Source organism: Rhinichthys klamathensis, unplaced genomic scaffold, assembly GCF_029890125.1.
Source record: "Rhinichthys klamathensis goyatoka isolate OS25496 unplaced genomic scaffold, OSU_Roscu_1.1 h1tg000003l_1, whole genome shotgun sequence".
Lineage (NCBI taxonomy): Eukaryota > Metazoa > Chordata > Actinopteri > Cypriniformes > Leuciscidae > Rhinichthys > Rhinichthys klamathensis.
This window is the reverse complement of record NW_026606556.1, coordinates 5,030,001-5,045,803: the sequence shown is the minus strand read 5'-3', so window position 1 is coordinate 5,045,803 and position 15,803 is coordinate 5,030,001. Positions and strand designations below refer to the sequence as shown.

Here is a 15,803-nt window from a genome sequence, read left to right as displayed (position 1 = left end):
ATGCAGCCCTTAAACACGGATGCTGATGTTTTTCTCTTCTCAAAATCTTTCCAAATTCAAATGCTTACAATCATTCAAATGGTGATCAACCAACTCAATGTCAAACATGAAGGCATTCAAAAAGAAATTTAAAATAGAATAAAGGCAAGGACTTTTGGTATTCAAACTAAATACACAATGCCGACACCTTTGACCAGATAAAAAAAAAAAAAAACTGCTTTCTTAATAATCCCTTCTTTTTAAATTTTTTTACCGAAAAAATTGCATTTGTTAACAAAACTATGAACAGTTTCAAAAAATGATCACCTCTACAAATATAACATCAATAATTAAGATCCTTCATTGAACTTAGTGGAGTGCCCTCATCAGCCATGAACGACTTACAATTTCAGAAGATGAAGAAACTGTAGCATAAACCGAAATAAACGTGAAATACCAATACTTTTGGTGAAACAACCGATTTATGCTAGGGCTCAAAGTAGGTGCTAAGTGCGAAGCAAAGACCACGCTACAGAGAAACATACTCAAAACTCTGGAATAGTCGCTTTTTTCTTTCTTACATGGGTGTGGTATTTGTAGTGTCTACTTTTATATTAGTAGGCATTCTGTAAGCATTGTGTATCACTCTCATTTAGTCAAAAGGGCTGAAGTCCCTCTCTAAGTTTTCAGATTCATCGTCATCAGAAAAGAAGTCGTCGTCATCTATGTCTTCCTCGTCGTAATCCTCGTGCCACTCTGGGACGTATTCATCGTCATACTCGTCATCCTCCTCGGCTTCGTCTCCGGGGTCTTCGTTGTTGTTGTTGTCGGAGTCAGCGGACTCTGAGCCTCCTGATTTGGACCTGAAATAATAAAAGAAGTGTAAATAAATCTGCATGCGTCAGTGGCTCTTCTCTGTAAATGTGTGGAGGCTCACTCTTTGTTGGCGTCTGTGTTGTTAGCCAGATTAGAGGCCTGTGCCGTCTCCTGGTCTGACCCGGTCTTGGACTGATATCCCACACGGAAGTCCTGCCAATCGGAGATGTTTATTAAAGGCCTTCAAAAGCAACACATTTGACCAAGTTCATGTTTAAGCTTATAAAAAGTGCACAAGTGAGAATATGTACGAGTAGATTTACCTGAGTGGAGTGCTGGAGGATGGCCACCAGGCGTTCCTGAATTCGGCGGATAAGCTCTAGGCCAGTGTTCAGGTGTTCAGGTTTCAGGAGCCGGACACAGGAAGCCAGATCGGTGCATTGCAGCAGGGTCTCCTCTGAAAACAAAACCACAAACTATTATACAATGCATCAGAATCATGAAACATAACTGAATTAGAGCAGGGTTCGCAAGTTGAGGAAAAACCAAAGTAAAATTCAAATAAATATATGATCTGCTATATTCACAGCATATGCATGGCTTTGAGTTTAATGCGTGCGCGCGCTGGGTTTACTTAATTTACACATACGCATCATTTTCCACATTTTTTTGTGGACAGAAGTTTACAGCATTTCATAAGTGTTTCGGAAAAATAAAAGCATTTTGAATATTTAAAACTCAAGGATTTGAACGTGTGAAAGTGAAACACGAATAGACAAATAGTGTAAATAAAATTAGAATTATCAAATATAAATTTATTTTACAGTATAATACAATTACTACAAACAGTAATCTATTTCTGTCTTCATTTTTATAATTAGAATTGAAATAATAATAATAGCAATTATTAAATTTGATTTGGTGAATTAAATGGAGACAAGAGTCCACTTTAAAGTCAAGCTACAAAATCAAAAAAGATTGGATATTTTGGTTACAAAATATTTTAAGGTGACGTAGTTACATTGTACTTACTCAAATAAGTACTGAGCAATATTAATTAACTACTTGTACTTACTATAGAGTTATGGTTAGGTTACTTGTAATTATGCATAATTTACTGTTATTACTATAGCAAGAACTTGCAGTAACGACGTCACCTTAAAATAAAGTGTTACCGATATTTTAACTATTTATCTGCATGTCATGTCACTATTAACTGTGAACATACCAATGTGTCATTAAATTATTGAAATATTAACTTAAAATCTCATGAGGTTTTCGAAGAATATGAATGGAAAGACACTTCCATAACCGAGGTCAATTGAAAAGAAGTGTGTGGTCGGTGTTGCATCCTAATTAGTGCTGGGCAACGATTAATCGCATCCAAAATAAAAGTGTGTGTTTACATAATATATGTGTGTGTGTACTGTGTATAATTATTTTGTATATATAAATACACACACATATGCATGTATATATTTAAGAAAAATGTGTTATTTATATATAAAATACATTATGTATATGTGTGTATATATATATATATATATATATATATATATATATATATATATACACACACACACAGTGTATACATTCAAATATTTCTTAAATATATACATGCATGTGTATTTATTAGGGGTGTAACGGTTCACAAAATTCATGGTTCGGTTCGATACGATACACTTGTGTCACGGTTCGGTACGTTTCCGATACAGCAAAAAGAAAGAAATGCCAGAGAAATTTCCTTGATTTAATTTTTTTTACTATATTTTTATTAAAACTAACATCATAAAGTAAGATATTTTTTAACTTTGAGCAATGATGGAGCTATACTTGACTTTTCTTAGGAGCTTATAAAACAAAACAGCTCCTTGGACAAAATGAAATGTAATATTGTAGTAGTTATAAACAAAGGTTTATTTTAGTTCAGATTAACATTTGAGGGCAGCAATTGTATTCATAATGTCAAAATAAAACCGATGTAATGTTACTTGAAGGCATTATAGCCTACTATTCCTCCAAACTCCCATGGTTACAGACAGTTAGTAGTGTTACTACAGTAAATCCATGGTGAATGTTGCTGATCTGTGGACACTGGATAGTTCATTCATGGCACAATGTTTCTTCCTGGTTTCCACGTCAGCGCTGTTTGATCCGTTAATAACGGAGAAATGTGAATGTTCCTCACTAGATCTCGCAGCGATGTTATTACTTCAGTGGCAATTCAAATTTTTTCTTTACTGGATTTGGCTGTGTAGTAACAGTGCTGATGATGAAGATCGGCTCGCGCTGCATTGGTCCAAACTGATAAACGGTCCATCAACCACACAATAACGAGTGGTTTCGTTCCGCTTACATTACATCTGGCATTTGATGTTGGGCAATGTTGTGGTCACGCCAGCGTCTCTTACATTATGAGCGCGCTCGCCACGCGTGACGCGCCTACATTTGAAATAACGAAATTTTGGTCGGCAGGAAAAATGGTCCAACCATTAGGGCCGGTTCAAAAATGCATACCGAAAGCCTCGTACCGAACAGTTCAATACGAATAAGTGTATCGTTACACCCCTAGTATTTATATATACAAAATAATTATACACAGTACACACATATATTATGTAATACCTTTATTTTGGATGCGATTAATCGTTTCCCAGCACTAATGCTTTTTTTTTTTTTTTTTTTTTTTTTTTTTACAATTGTCTTTCCCAAAAATTCCCATCATTATTCAAAAGCAATAGAGAATGTCTGATTGGCAGAGTGATCTTTGCCCTAACACTCACCAAGCAGGATCTGCAGGGCGTTAGTATGAAGGTCCAGAGCTTCTGTCTGCTGCTCCATCACATCCATCTTCTCAGTGTCCTGGTTGTAATAGCTGTACACACACGAGTACGCCAGCACCTACGAGACGGATTACACAAATACAACCATAAGGATAAAGAAAACAACTGAAAAGATTGAAAAAAAATAAAAAAAACATGAAGGCCATAAAGATTCCCACCTTTCGAGCTTGAGCAAGAATCTTACAGGCGTCTATCACAAACGTCAAAGACTTCATCTGTAAAGCTTCATTTATAGAAAACACCTTGTTCTCCAGGTTGATTGCAAAGTCCTGCAGAAAGCAATACACAGATACTTACATACTCAACTTGTATAGAATTTCAGAAGTTCGTAATGAATGTGACGGATGGCTCTAACAAACCTTGGCTTGGTTATGAAATGTGCATCTCTCATTGTAGTCTTGGAACTTCTTCTCTTGCCTTGCAGCTTTACTCACCTGTGATTGCATATTAAGAGATATAGAGGACTTTTAGGCAAGAAGTCTAAATATTTACAATAGTGTTTTGTGAAAATCACAGACACTGATCTTAAATATTTGCATAATCAAACTTACCAACCCTATCAGTCATTTAAAATCAGTTTCAGCTGTCTTTAATGAATCTGCACAAAACTCTTTCAGAAATCTAAATGTTTATAGTCTTGTCTTGTGTGGCCATTTGCATGTTCATTTTAAATAAATATAGGTGGATAAATATTGCTGTTTTTTTTTTTTACTATGCATTTATATTGCATATAACAAATTATTTCTGTGTTCATTTAGTGAATAAAATTGTGGGAATTGATTATTTTAACTGTAATTTACTCACTTGCAACGATTGAGAAACACTGGTTTTAAAGCAAGAAGTCGTGTAGCCAAAAAAGAAACAACATCAGAAAACGTAATTGTAAATACTTTTCTGATGCAAGACTTATTTTGAAAGACGTGTGTGAAAGCTGTTGACTTTCGTCAGACGCAGTTTAGCGCGTTGTCCTGATTCAGTATCTGCTGTCAGATGAGATGTTTCAGGCTATACAATGGCCATAATTGTTTTGAAGTTGCATCTGAATTGGTATTTACAGACTGTTTATTGCAGCTCAGAGGTGGCATGAATGCATCTACACTGCAATTACAATTACTTAAATAATGCCATGAGATTAATGGCTTTTAAATGGGTATTAAAGGGTTAGTTCCGTCCTCATTTCCTCACCCTCATGTTGTTTCAAACCTGTATGATTTACTGTATGATTTAAGATATTTTGAGGATTTTTATTTTTGTTCATACAATGGAAGTCAATGGTAAAAAAACAGTTTGGTTACCAAAATTCTTCAAAATATCTTTTTTTAAAAATCCTAAAAATGCCATTTTGTGACTATTGTTTTGTACACCGTTTTAAATTCGTACCTGTTTGTATCTCATAATCCAACCGTTTAATCTGAAATCAATATATCTTATCCCCATTATTATTGATGTGGCAAAATGCAGTGTAATAAGTGTTATGACTGTATACCTTATCTCTTAAATGTCCGTCTAGTTTGAACTTGCCGGTGCAACTGCTCTCTCCGCGAAAGCTTTGTGTTAAAGACCTGATAGAATATTTCAACTCAGATCAATATTTCGTGTCTAATTATTTACTTATGTGGCAAGTAGGGCTGCACGATTTGGGCCAAAATGATAATCACGATTATTTTGATCAATATTGCGATCACGATTAATTATCACGATTATTTGTTGATTTTAACCAAAACAAATTTTATTGCCACATAGGCTAATTATAACTGCTTTCACATCCATATTGTGCTACATTTCTGCTAATGTATGTGTATCTAAATAAAATAGGTCCTCTTATTCACCAAAATTCAGTGCATCTCCTTAAAGAATAAAGAAAACAATAAAGAAAATGTAGCAAAACTTCAACAGGGCACTATTTTACATTTTACATTGTGTAAATCTATTTTAGGAAGCAAAATATAAACTTGCATTGTACCTGCATAATGGATGTGAATAAAACACGCAAAATATACAATCAATAAAAAAACAAATATTCCATAACAAAATGTAACCAAATGAGAACATTTTAAGGCAGAACTGCACTATGGAAGTTCGATTAATGGATGAAATTCAGAGTCATTGTTATTTGACGCTTAATAAATGTAAAATGTTGTGGTAGGCCTACAGTGTCAGTGATTAGTTGTGAAGTCTTACTGCATAAATTTAATCTATTTAATTCTCCATGTGAAAGTTTATGTGCTCAAATTATTTCTATTTGTTAAACAATAGGTCAAAACAAGACGTTTGTAGGACTGATTATTGGAGTCCATTAATCGAACTTCCATGCCTCTTATGTAAGGGTTAATGCCCGACGAGGTGTCCGTTGTCAGGTTTTAATGGACGACGGCGAGGTGTAAACCGGCCGACGCGCAGCGGAGGACGGTTGCCTCCGCCGAAGTCCATTAAAACCTGACAACGGACACCTCGAAGGGCATTAACCCGCTTATACCATGGTCACTTGCCAAATAAAACATTTTTAAAACATTAGTTTATATTTTAATTAGGCTAAATCTAGTTTTTTCAAATAATAACTTGCCTGACGATTTATTTAGCAACTTGAGATATTTATAGTCCGCTCAGCTTGTAGAACCCTTCAGGTTCAAAAATGCATTTTTTTTTTCATGAAACACAAAGGTAGGCATAGTTATTTTTTTATTGCACATAAAACACTTTGTGTTACACTAGTCTACACTAACCACAGCCTCCGAAGCACCGCTGTAGGTCGACTCTCCGATGCTGGACTGGAGAGCCGTCAAATAAAGTCGGTGACAGGCCATCGATGCGAGAGCAGTCTGCGGGCTTACTGGGCTCCGTCAGTCCGTGAGAGACTGAAGATGAAATAACGAACGAAGTCGCTCATTGTAGTAGGCTATGTAATATCTAACTAACGTTGACTGTCTGTTGCTATGGTTACTCACACAGCTGTTGTAGGCAGCGCATTTATTTATTAATTTCGAATGGTAAACAGGCAGTTTCACCAGAACTACTTTAGGTGTCCTCTATCACTTTTTAACGGACACCCTGCAGCCAATCAGAATCGAGTATTCACCCAGACCATGGTATAAATAGTAAATATATATATGTAGTATGTACCAATTTACTAATGCAATTTACTAATGCTCACACTCGGTCTCTCACGCGCACTGTCACTCAGTCTCTCTCGCGCGCGACACAATCGGTAGGCGCGCGCTGTTGCTCGCACGCAGACACACTCGCGGTCTCTCTCGTGCACTGTCACTCGCACGCAGACCGTAGGTCTCTCTCGCGCACCTGGGCTCATGGAGGCACGTGATCAGACACTGGTTTACGGTGCGCTAGATTGGCAAAAAAAAAAGCTTTCTGTGAACTGAATGACGCATTTAAAATATCGCTCGATCACGCGAATTTGATCGTGGGAAGCCAAAATCGTGATCGTGATTAAAATTCGATTAATCGTGCAGCCCTAGTGGCAAGTACCCGTGTAATAAGCGGGATGATGTACATCCAGAATAACCCCCTTCAGGCTGATTAAGTCCTCATCACCCTCTCAGGGGTTATTTTGAGACAACCACCGACTGGATGTACATTATCCCTTACATAATGTTTCACCCGGCCCTAAGTATTTTAACTAAACTCAGAGGGACACGACTGGTTTATCTGCAACCTTATTTCACAGGTACATCGACAAGATCATATTGCAATCAGTCTTTTGAAGATACTTACCATGGCTGAGCAGTTATAATAATCTTTATGTGTTGGCTTCCATGGCTTCAGACATCTCCAGCAAAACCCATGATTACATTTGGCACATGTCATACTACGTAGAGATAGATATAAGGTAGAAATTCAGTATTAAAGTTAACTAGTTCTTCAATTTAAAAAAAAAACTAGATAAATACGCATTCTCTGTAGGGATGCACGATATGTCGGCCAAAATCTGAATATCGGTGCATCCCTAATTCTCTGATATGACGATTTCATTATAAACAAAACAAAAAACATTTAAAAGGTATAACAAAAAGCAGTTTAGTTCAAAAAAGTAAACAAAGCAATTAGACATCTTTAAGCTTTCTATAGCGGTAGTGCTGAAACGGATTAGTGCAAGCACACTCACTGTAGGCAACCCTCATTCTTCTCAATCTGAGCCTGGCAGCTGGGGCATCGTTTGGATATAAGTTTGGCCAGATGTTTACTCTGTGCTTCCATACTCATTCCCTCATAATAGCCTCCATCATCCATCCATTGGGACATGTGACTGCAGCTGGCTGGGTAGTGCGCCTGAGGGTTAAACAAGAGAGATTGAGGCGTGAGCACAGATTACACAGCACAAGCACAGGTGTTTATCTCACTTATTTCAGAAAGCCAAGGCTTACTTTTAAAGCTTATTAGGTGTATCTCACAATACCCATGTAAGTGTAACCTCCTCATAATTTCCATTATTCACTGTGGAAGATTTTTTATTAAACCTAATATATATTAATCATATAATCAATGTGAATCTAGCCATTTATGTTAAAAAGTTATTCTACTATTAAAGTCAAATTTAACTGTGTGTAGAAGCCTATAAAATAATTGAATGTTTTCACATAAGTTGAGTTGTCATTAAGAAAAACTGTCCTGTCCTCTTTGTGCTACCATCATATGAGAAAACATGATGAACTGAGGTATTGTGTTTCACAATATAGGTTTGGGCCAAATGTTGATAAACAATATTGGAGTACATAACATTTATTGACTTGGATTAGAGTATATGGAAAACATCAGAGCCAGGGCTTCAAATGTGCCGAACCCGTATGCCATTCTGTCCCAAATTCCACAGAATGCATCATGGTTCTCCATAGTGGATTTGGCTAATGCATTTTTCAGTGCGCCAGTAGATAAAAATAGCCAGTTTTGGTTTGCATTTAATTTGGGCTGTCAGTTAAACGCGTTATTAACGGCGTTAACGCAAACCCATTTTAACGGCGTTAATTTTTTTATCGCGCGATTAACGGTCTTTTTGGCCTAGCAAACTTTGTAGTTTTTTTCACATGCTTTTGCAACAGGACGTGGCATGCGTTGCGCTATGAAACCCATTAATTTCAATGGCTTGCGCCGCGCGAGGACATTTTGTTGCTTCGTCGACCAAAGCGCAAGTGGATCTAGCTAGACCGGAAACAAAACAACAGGCACGCCGCACACACTTGTAGTAGGTTAACGTTACGTTTTGAGTGGATGACGAGCGCGAGACGCCGAAATGGATGCCAATAAGTTTCTGAATGGAAAGTTTACTTTTAAAAAGTTGCCAAATGGTTCCATTGACGAGACCAAAGTGATCTGTGTGTTTTGTCGTTGTGAACTGAGCAATTATCATCGCAGCACGTCCAGTCTGAAATACCACTTGCTGATGGCCAAGCACACACACAAACACACACACACCTGATGCGAATTCTCCACCCCCTCGTCAATATCAGGACCTCGTCAGTATTTCTTTCACTCTTTTATTGATGGACAGTGTTACATTGTGTGAGAGATTATTTGCTCCAAGTGAGAATGTTAGTGTGAAATTGAACAGTATATGCCAATGTTGTTTTCAATAAAAAACATTTGCACAAAGCAAGCCGATCCACTTTTCCATGTTGATAAGAGCATTAAAATGAGAAAAAATAACGGGACAAAAAGAAATCAAGAGACATTTAGAATAGATAAAAATGTGCGATTAATTGCGATTAATCGTGAGTTAACTATGACATTAATGTGATTAATCGCGATTAAATATTTTAATCGTTTGACAGCACTAATTTAATTTAAATGGAGAGGCATATCCCTATACAAGATTGTGTTATTGCAAGATTGAAGGTTATTGTGAATCACCAACAATCACCAAGGTCGGTCAGTATGTCAAAAATGCAATTTGTGAAACAGGAAGTGACCTTTTTAGGTCATGTCATAACGCCACACAGCAAGTCACTATCTGACAAAAGGGTGCAAGCTATTAGAGGGATTCCAAAACCAATTACTAAACAAACAAATGCTCTCATTGTTAGGGATGTGTTCCTATTGTCGAACCTTTATTGCAAATGATGCTATTGTAGAGCATCCCCTGAGAGCATTGACTGTGGGAAAAGGGTTAAAATCCTCAGACAGATTCATTTGGACTGATAAGGGTGAGCAAGCTTTCAATGCTTTAAAAGCCCAGTTGAGTATGGCTCCAACCTTGGGCCTTCCAGTCCCATTTAAAACTTTTGTACAGATGGTGGATGAGAAAAATGGCTTTATGACCTCTGTGTTGTTGCAGAACCATGGGGACAGATTGAGACCTGTAGCCGATTTCTCTAGTAAATGAGACCCTGTAGCAGCAGGCCTGCCTCGTTTCTCGTTGAGAAAGCCGTTGTGGCTTCAAGAGGATATGTGGGTTATTCTGATGTGACCTTGTTTGTCCCTCATGCCGTATCTATGATTCTGCAAGAACAGAAATCTTCGCACTTATCAACTTCGCGTTGGTTTAACAATTTGTTGCTTGAAATGCCATATGTTAAGCGGTGCACAGTGTTGAATCCAGCTACTCTCCTTCCAACGGAGGATGGCGAGGAACATCACTGTTGTTTGACTGCTATTGACCAAATCTGTACACAACGACCTGAGCTTGTAGACACACCGCTCGAAAACTGTGAAAACGTGTTGTTTGTAGACGGCTCTGCCTTCAAAGACAAAACAACAGTGTAGCGTCTGGACGAAGTCACGATGACTTATTCATTCTAAGCTTCAGAAGAGCTTTTGACCTGTTGGACTCATTCATGTAAATCCCACGCTTAGCGCCAAAGAGTATGTATTATACTATGTTTACCATCCGTTGGACTGGAGTAGGAATAACCATCATAAACCATGCAATGGTTGTCAGAAGGAGACAAACAAACTCTTTACCGCTAAAAGTTTCTGAGTGTTATTGGTCACTTCCCCCAAAATTGGTGTGGACTAAGTCTTCCTTAAAGGACAAGGATGATGGCTTGATGATTAATTCTTACCTCTTATTTCTTGGCTTTTTTTCTTGGTGTCTTTGGACCTTTGTGTTTCTTAGTATCTTCTTTTTGTTCTAGCTTGCTTGCCCTTCCTTGTTTCTGATCAGTCCCTATTAGGGGTGGAGCCGAACCCGAATACGGTATTCGGAAAGGCACAAATAACGTGTTTTTTACGAATACTTATTTCGAACAAATACTTTAAAAATATTTGTATTCGGGAACAAGAAAAACTTTATATCAAAAAGCTGCGTTTCCTCGTGAGACCGCACTGCAGTGCATGCCCGTAGTGTGTGACGTTCAGGAAGAGGTGACTGACACAGGCTGCTCCACACAGCAACAGAGAGGGCTCGGCTGAGCGAAAAACACTTAACTGCATCACTATTTTTGTTGAATAGATTTTTGTACCTTAACTGGGTTCCGGAGGCAGTTTATAACTTTCGGGAAGCGAACTTGACGCGGCGCGGGACTAGATCTGATGGCCAAGTGCGGGCGCGGGCGGTAATGCACTCACTCTGTGTGTGCGGGTTGCGGGAGAATAAAACGATTCGCGGGACTCCCGCAAACTAGAAATATCTATGAATAAAACATATAAAGACTAATAGATTTGTATTCATCTGTTGCAGAAAAGCAACAAGAACAACTAAAACAAAATAGAAACGATTTACAGGCCAGAGTTTCTATTCATAACATGTTTGCAGCGTTGAGCGATGTAGCCAATCACAGACATATGTGTTGATTTCTTGAACGCAATTGGCCAATCAGAAGCATTTAAGATAGACTCCCCTCACCGCTCAAAACGGACTTTTTGTTCAGTGCTGAATTATGTATGCTGGTACATCCTCTAATTATAACAAACAAAGTGTGGATATTATGAAAGATTCATTGATAATAACAGAGATGTGTGAGATCGCGATGAACTGTCAGCTTTTTAGGGATTATTAAGGGAGCGCACTTTGAGCGCATTCAGTCATGCCAGACCATGCACGCAGTAGCTGCTTGCTTTTATGTTAAATTAACAGTGGTTTGTGTGTTAATGCTTTAATAAAAAATAATTTATCATAGGGTAGGGTCAGGTTTTGTTTACATCCATTTTATTTATTGTTTTTGGTATTTATTCAAGTGCATTTTTTGTTAACAGAGTCTGAGAGTCCATTGCTTTTATTGTTTTTGGTTGTTTTGTTCATTTATTGTGGATATTTAAAATGTTTTCCATTTTCAGTGTTAAATAGTGTTTAGAAATAAAAGTTTTTTGATCTTTGAAAAGGTGTAGGCCTACCTGCATTATTATGCCATTATCATTATTTATTTTAGATGTAAATGGTCTCAGAACGACAATATTCTTTCTTGGTCCTCCACCAGCCAAAAAAAAACTTGCTCAAGTTCTGTGTGGAAGCATTTTATTATATCATATTGTTATTATCTTTTCAATGACGTTCCTTGTTACATGTTCATTGCTGGATTTATGGAAAAACATCAACCAATTTTGCATATCCATAATTATTATAATGGATATAATTAAAGAATACTAAGTATTCTTAGTATAAATATATAATGTAAGTCTTACACTATAACGTAAATTAGAAGCGTAACGCAAAAAAAAGTATTTTTACGCCTATTTGGAATTTTACTCGAATACAAATACAAATACAAATACTTTTCCCCCCTCAACAAATACAAATACAGATACAAATACCGGCTGCTTTGCACACCCCTAGTCCCTATCCTCCGGGTGATACAGACTTTTCCTCATTTTTCAGGCAACTTTGCTTTCAAGTAAACCTTTTAAAACACCCGCGAACGAAAGAACCGAGAGAGCGCTTCAAACTCACGGACCTGCACGCATTCTTGCTCAGCAACAAAGAACCATGCAAGTATTATTTCTATCGATATTTAGATGCGTTTAGGATTGTTTGCCCTTGCTTTAAGGTGATTTGATTCTTTGCTTGCTCTTAAAGGTTAACTGTTTGTGATATTTGCCATTCTGTGATCTGCTCTCTCTTTCTTTCTTTTCTTGCGTTATTCTGTTTATATGTATTCTTTGTTTAAATGTAGTCGTATGTTTTCATAGTTTCATTTATTAAAACCCATTATACGCTTGATTGTCTCTGTCTGCTGCTCACATAAAGTCTCTTGAATGTGTGACCTTAAGCTTTATATTGTTGAGTACTTTAGTTAGTAATCTTATAGAACAGAAAAGTCATTCTTCATGACCAGAAGAATAACCTTTCTTGAGAGTTTATAAGAATAATCCTTCATGAGAGTTGATAAGAAGATCGTACGGTTGGTTCGGTGGACGAACAGATTATTCGATGTGAAAATTCTGTTAAAGGTTATTCTGAAAATTGATCAAGCCTATCTGTATATTCATAATTGATTATAATTAATTATCTATATATAGAGATAAATACATGGGCTATGTATTCCTTTTTGGGTGATTTAAAATATGTATGCAATACTTGATCATAACCATAATTAATTATATATGCCCTTCTTTGAGCTAATTCGCCACAACAGGCTCAAACTGTGTAGGATACACGGTGACGACTGAATTTGAAGTGTTGACCTCAGGGCCATTGCCCTCAAATTACTCTGCTCAAACAGCTGAACTTGTGGCTTTAACAGAAGCCTGTAAACTAATGACAGGAATTGACAGGACGATTTACACAGATCAACGTTATTCATTTGGGGTAGCTCATGATTTTGGGGCATTGTGGAAACATCGAAAATATTTGAAGTCAGATGGTCGTCCTATTCTTCATGTTGACTCAGTGTCAAATTTGCTGAATGCTATTTTGTTACCTGAGAGGATTTCAATTTGCAAATGTGCAGCGCATACTAACAAAAAGACTTTGTTTCTGTAGGAAATTGCAGAGCAGACGCAGCTGCAAAAACAGCTGCTGGACGACCAAAGGAGATTGAGTGTACACTGTTATCTGAAAGTAACCTTGATTTCTCTGACTCCTTACAGTGCATGCAGTCTTTTAATTAAGACACAGAGAAGTCTGTTTGGAGGAAATTTGGCTGCTGTATTAAAGAAGCGTTTGGTTTAGTGTTGATGGCAATCTTTGTTTACCGAAACATTTCTTCAACCACTATGATAAATGATGCATGGATTGGACCATGCATCAAAAGGGGGGATGATAACTTTTGTAAAAAAAAAAGAAAAAAAAAAAGGGTTTGCTTTGGATATTGTTTGGAAAACCCATTTATGGGAACGGAAGGGGTTAAACAACGAAGGCCATCAACAGAGTTGTGTGTGTGAACATGACATGTTGTAAAGAAATGTCTTCTCTCCTATCTAACATTTATGTTCAGGTGAAAGCAGCTCAAGGAAAAGAAGCTGATAAACCACTGCACGACATCAAACCGGGAGATTTATGAAGTTATTAGGGGATTATGAAAATCGGACAGTTCTTGTGCAAATTATAACAATTTTGGTGTAGTAACAAGACTAAGGAGTATTTTACAAAGTTAAGGTTTATGTTAATTTACGTTTTATTTTATGTTCTATTATTTTATTTTTCATGTGGGCTATACTGTGTTGGAAATAGCAAACAGCACTGAGAATGATTTGACAATGGTTAATGATGAAATGAACAAGATATGTTCATTATTACAAATTCAATGATAATTTGAACAAGATTATCAAGAAAAGACACTGGAGTTGCTCTGCAGACCAACTCGGCTTTATATCTCTGATAATAGTCTATCTTCAGGGATCAAAACCAAAGATTTGGAGAGTGATCTTTTACACAGGCAGCAAAAGCCATACAATCAAAATGTACTTTTTTTTTACTGTATTACAGTACAAGAATTACTGCAAAAAAGAGTACAAAACAACAATAAAATATTTTGTTTTCTTATTTAAATCAGCATAACTTTAAAGGCAATAACACAAATACTACCATGATCAAAAACAGTTTGTAATTAAGCTTCATTGTCACAATGAATGCAATGAAAAACATCTTAATGGTCCTAAAATACTAATGGTCAAAAGTTTGGAACAATTCAACTTTTATGCTCACAAAGGCTGCAGTTATTTGATCAAAAATAAGGTAACAACTGTAATACTGTGAAATAGTATTAGAATTTAAGGTTTTCTATTTAAATATATTTTAAAATGTAATTTATTGATCTAAAGCTGAATTTTCATCATCATTACTCCAGTCTTCAGTGTCACATGATCCTTCAGAAATCATTATAATATGATTTGCTGCTCAAGGAACATTTCTTATTATCATCAATGTTGAAAACAGTTGTGCTGCTTCATATTTTTGTGGAAACTGTGATACACTACCATTCAAAGGTTTGGAGTAAGTGCAATAAAAAAGGAGAAAAATATATAAAATGAACACTTGTATTCATCAAGGATGAATGAAATAGATCAAAAGTGACAGAAATATTTTGTAACATTATAAATGTCTATACTATTTCATATAAATATAAATAGTAAATATACATATTAATAGTATTTGATAGTAATAGAGCAGCAAATCAGCATATTAGAATGATTTCTGAAGGATCATGTGAAACTGAAGACTGGACGAGAGGAATCAATTACATTCTACAATAAATTAAAATAGCAAACCGTTATTTTAAATTGTAATACCATTTCACAATATCAATGTTTTTACTGTATTTTTGATCAAATAAATGCAAACTTTTGAACAGCAGTGTATAGGGCTTAACTTTAAATTACACAAAATGCATTTATTTATTTTCCGTTGAAATATGATCAGCGGATGTTCTCAACAAGTTTCTCTACATCAGTCACTCTTTGACAGTATTCATGAAAGACTGTAGCATTAGTTAGGCAGATTACCTCTGGGAAGTTGCAGCTGAAACAGGAAGACCAGCAGCACTTGGAGCAGGTTCCCACGCTGCCGATGTTCTCCTTGCACAGGATCTGGTCGCAGCCCTGAGGGTTGGTACACCAGGTCAGGTTGGAGCAGCTCTCCACGAAGCCTCGCAGAAGAGCACTCTCATACTGCAGGAGAACACACACCATACAAACTCATTCTCAGGTCTCTCAACACTGTGAGTGAGTGAGTGAGTGAGTGTGCGAGAGAGTGTGTGAGAAAGAGTGTGTGAGAGAGAGAGTGAGAGTGTGTGTGAGAGAGAGTGTGTGTGAGAGAGAGTGTGTGTGAGAAAGAGAGTGTGT

The 15,803-nt window shown here is 36.8% G+C and overlaps 1 protein-coding gene across 4 annotated transcripts in view; it reads right to left on the bottom strand.

Annotated features, from left to right (window-relative positions):
• Positions 1-15,803, bottom strand: part of LOC130084438 (cullin-9) — a 70,427-nt gene continuing 54,624 nt past the window's right edge. For all 4 annotated transcript variants that reach the window (XM_056249878.1, XM_056249897.1, XM_056249886.1 and 1 more), the window contains 8 exons: positions 15,465-15,629; positions 7,759-7,922; positions 7,368-7,461; positions 3,998-4,072; positions 3,797-3,907; positions 3,579-3,696; positions 1,119-1,252; positions 1-1,008 (listed from right to left, as the gene is read on the bottom strand). In XM_056249878.1, the coding sequence (XP_056105853.1) occupies positions 913-1,008; positions 1,119-1,252; positions 3,579-3,696; positions 3,797-3,907; positions 3,998-4,072; positions 7,368-7,461; positions 7,759-7,922; positions 15,465-15,629 (957 nt within the window). In that variant the 3' untranslated portion in view covers positions 1-912. The remainder of the gene's footprint in view (positions 1,009-1,118; positions 1,253-3,578; positions 3,697-3,796; positions 3,908-3,997; positions 4,073-7,367; positions 7,462-7,758; positions 7,923-15,464; positions 15,630-15,803) is intronic.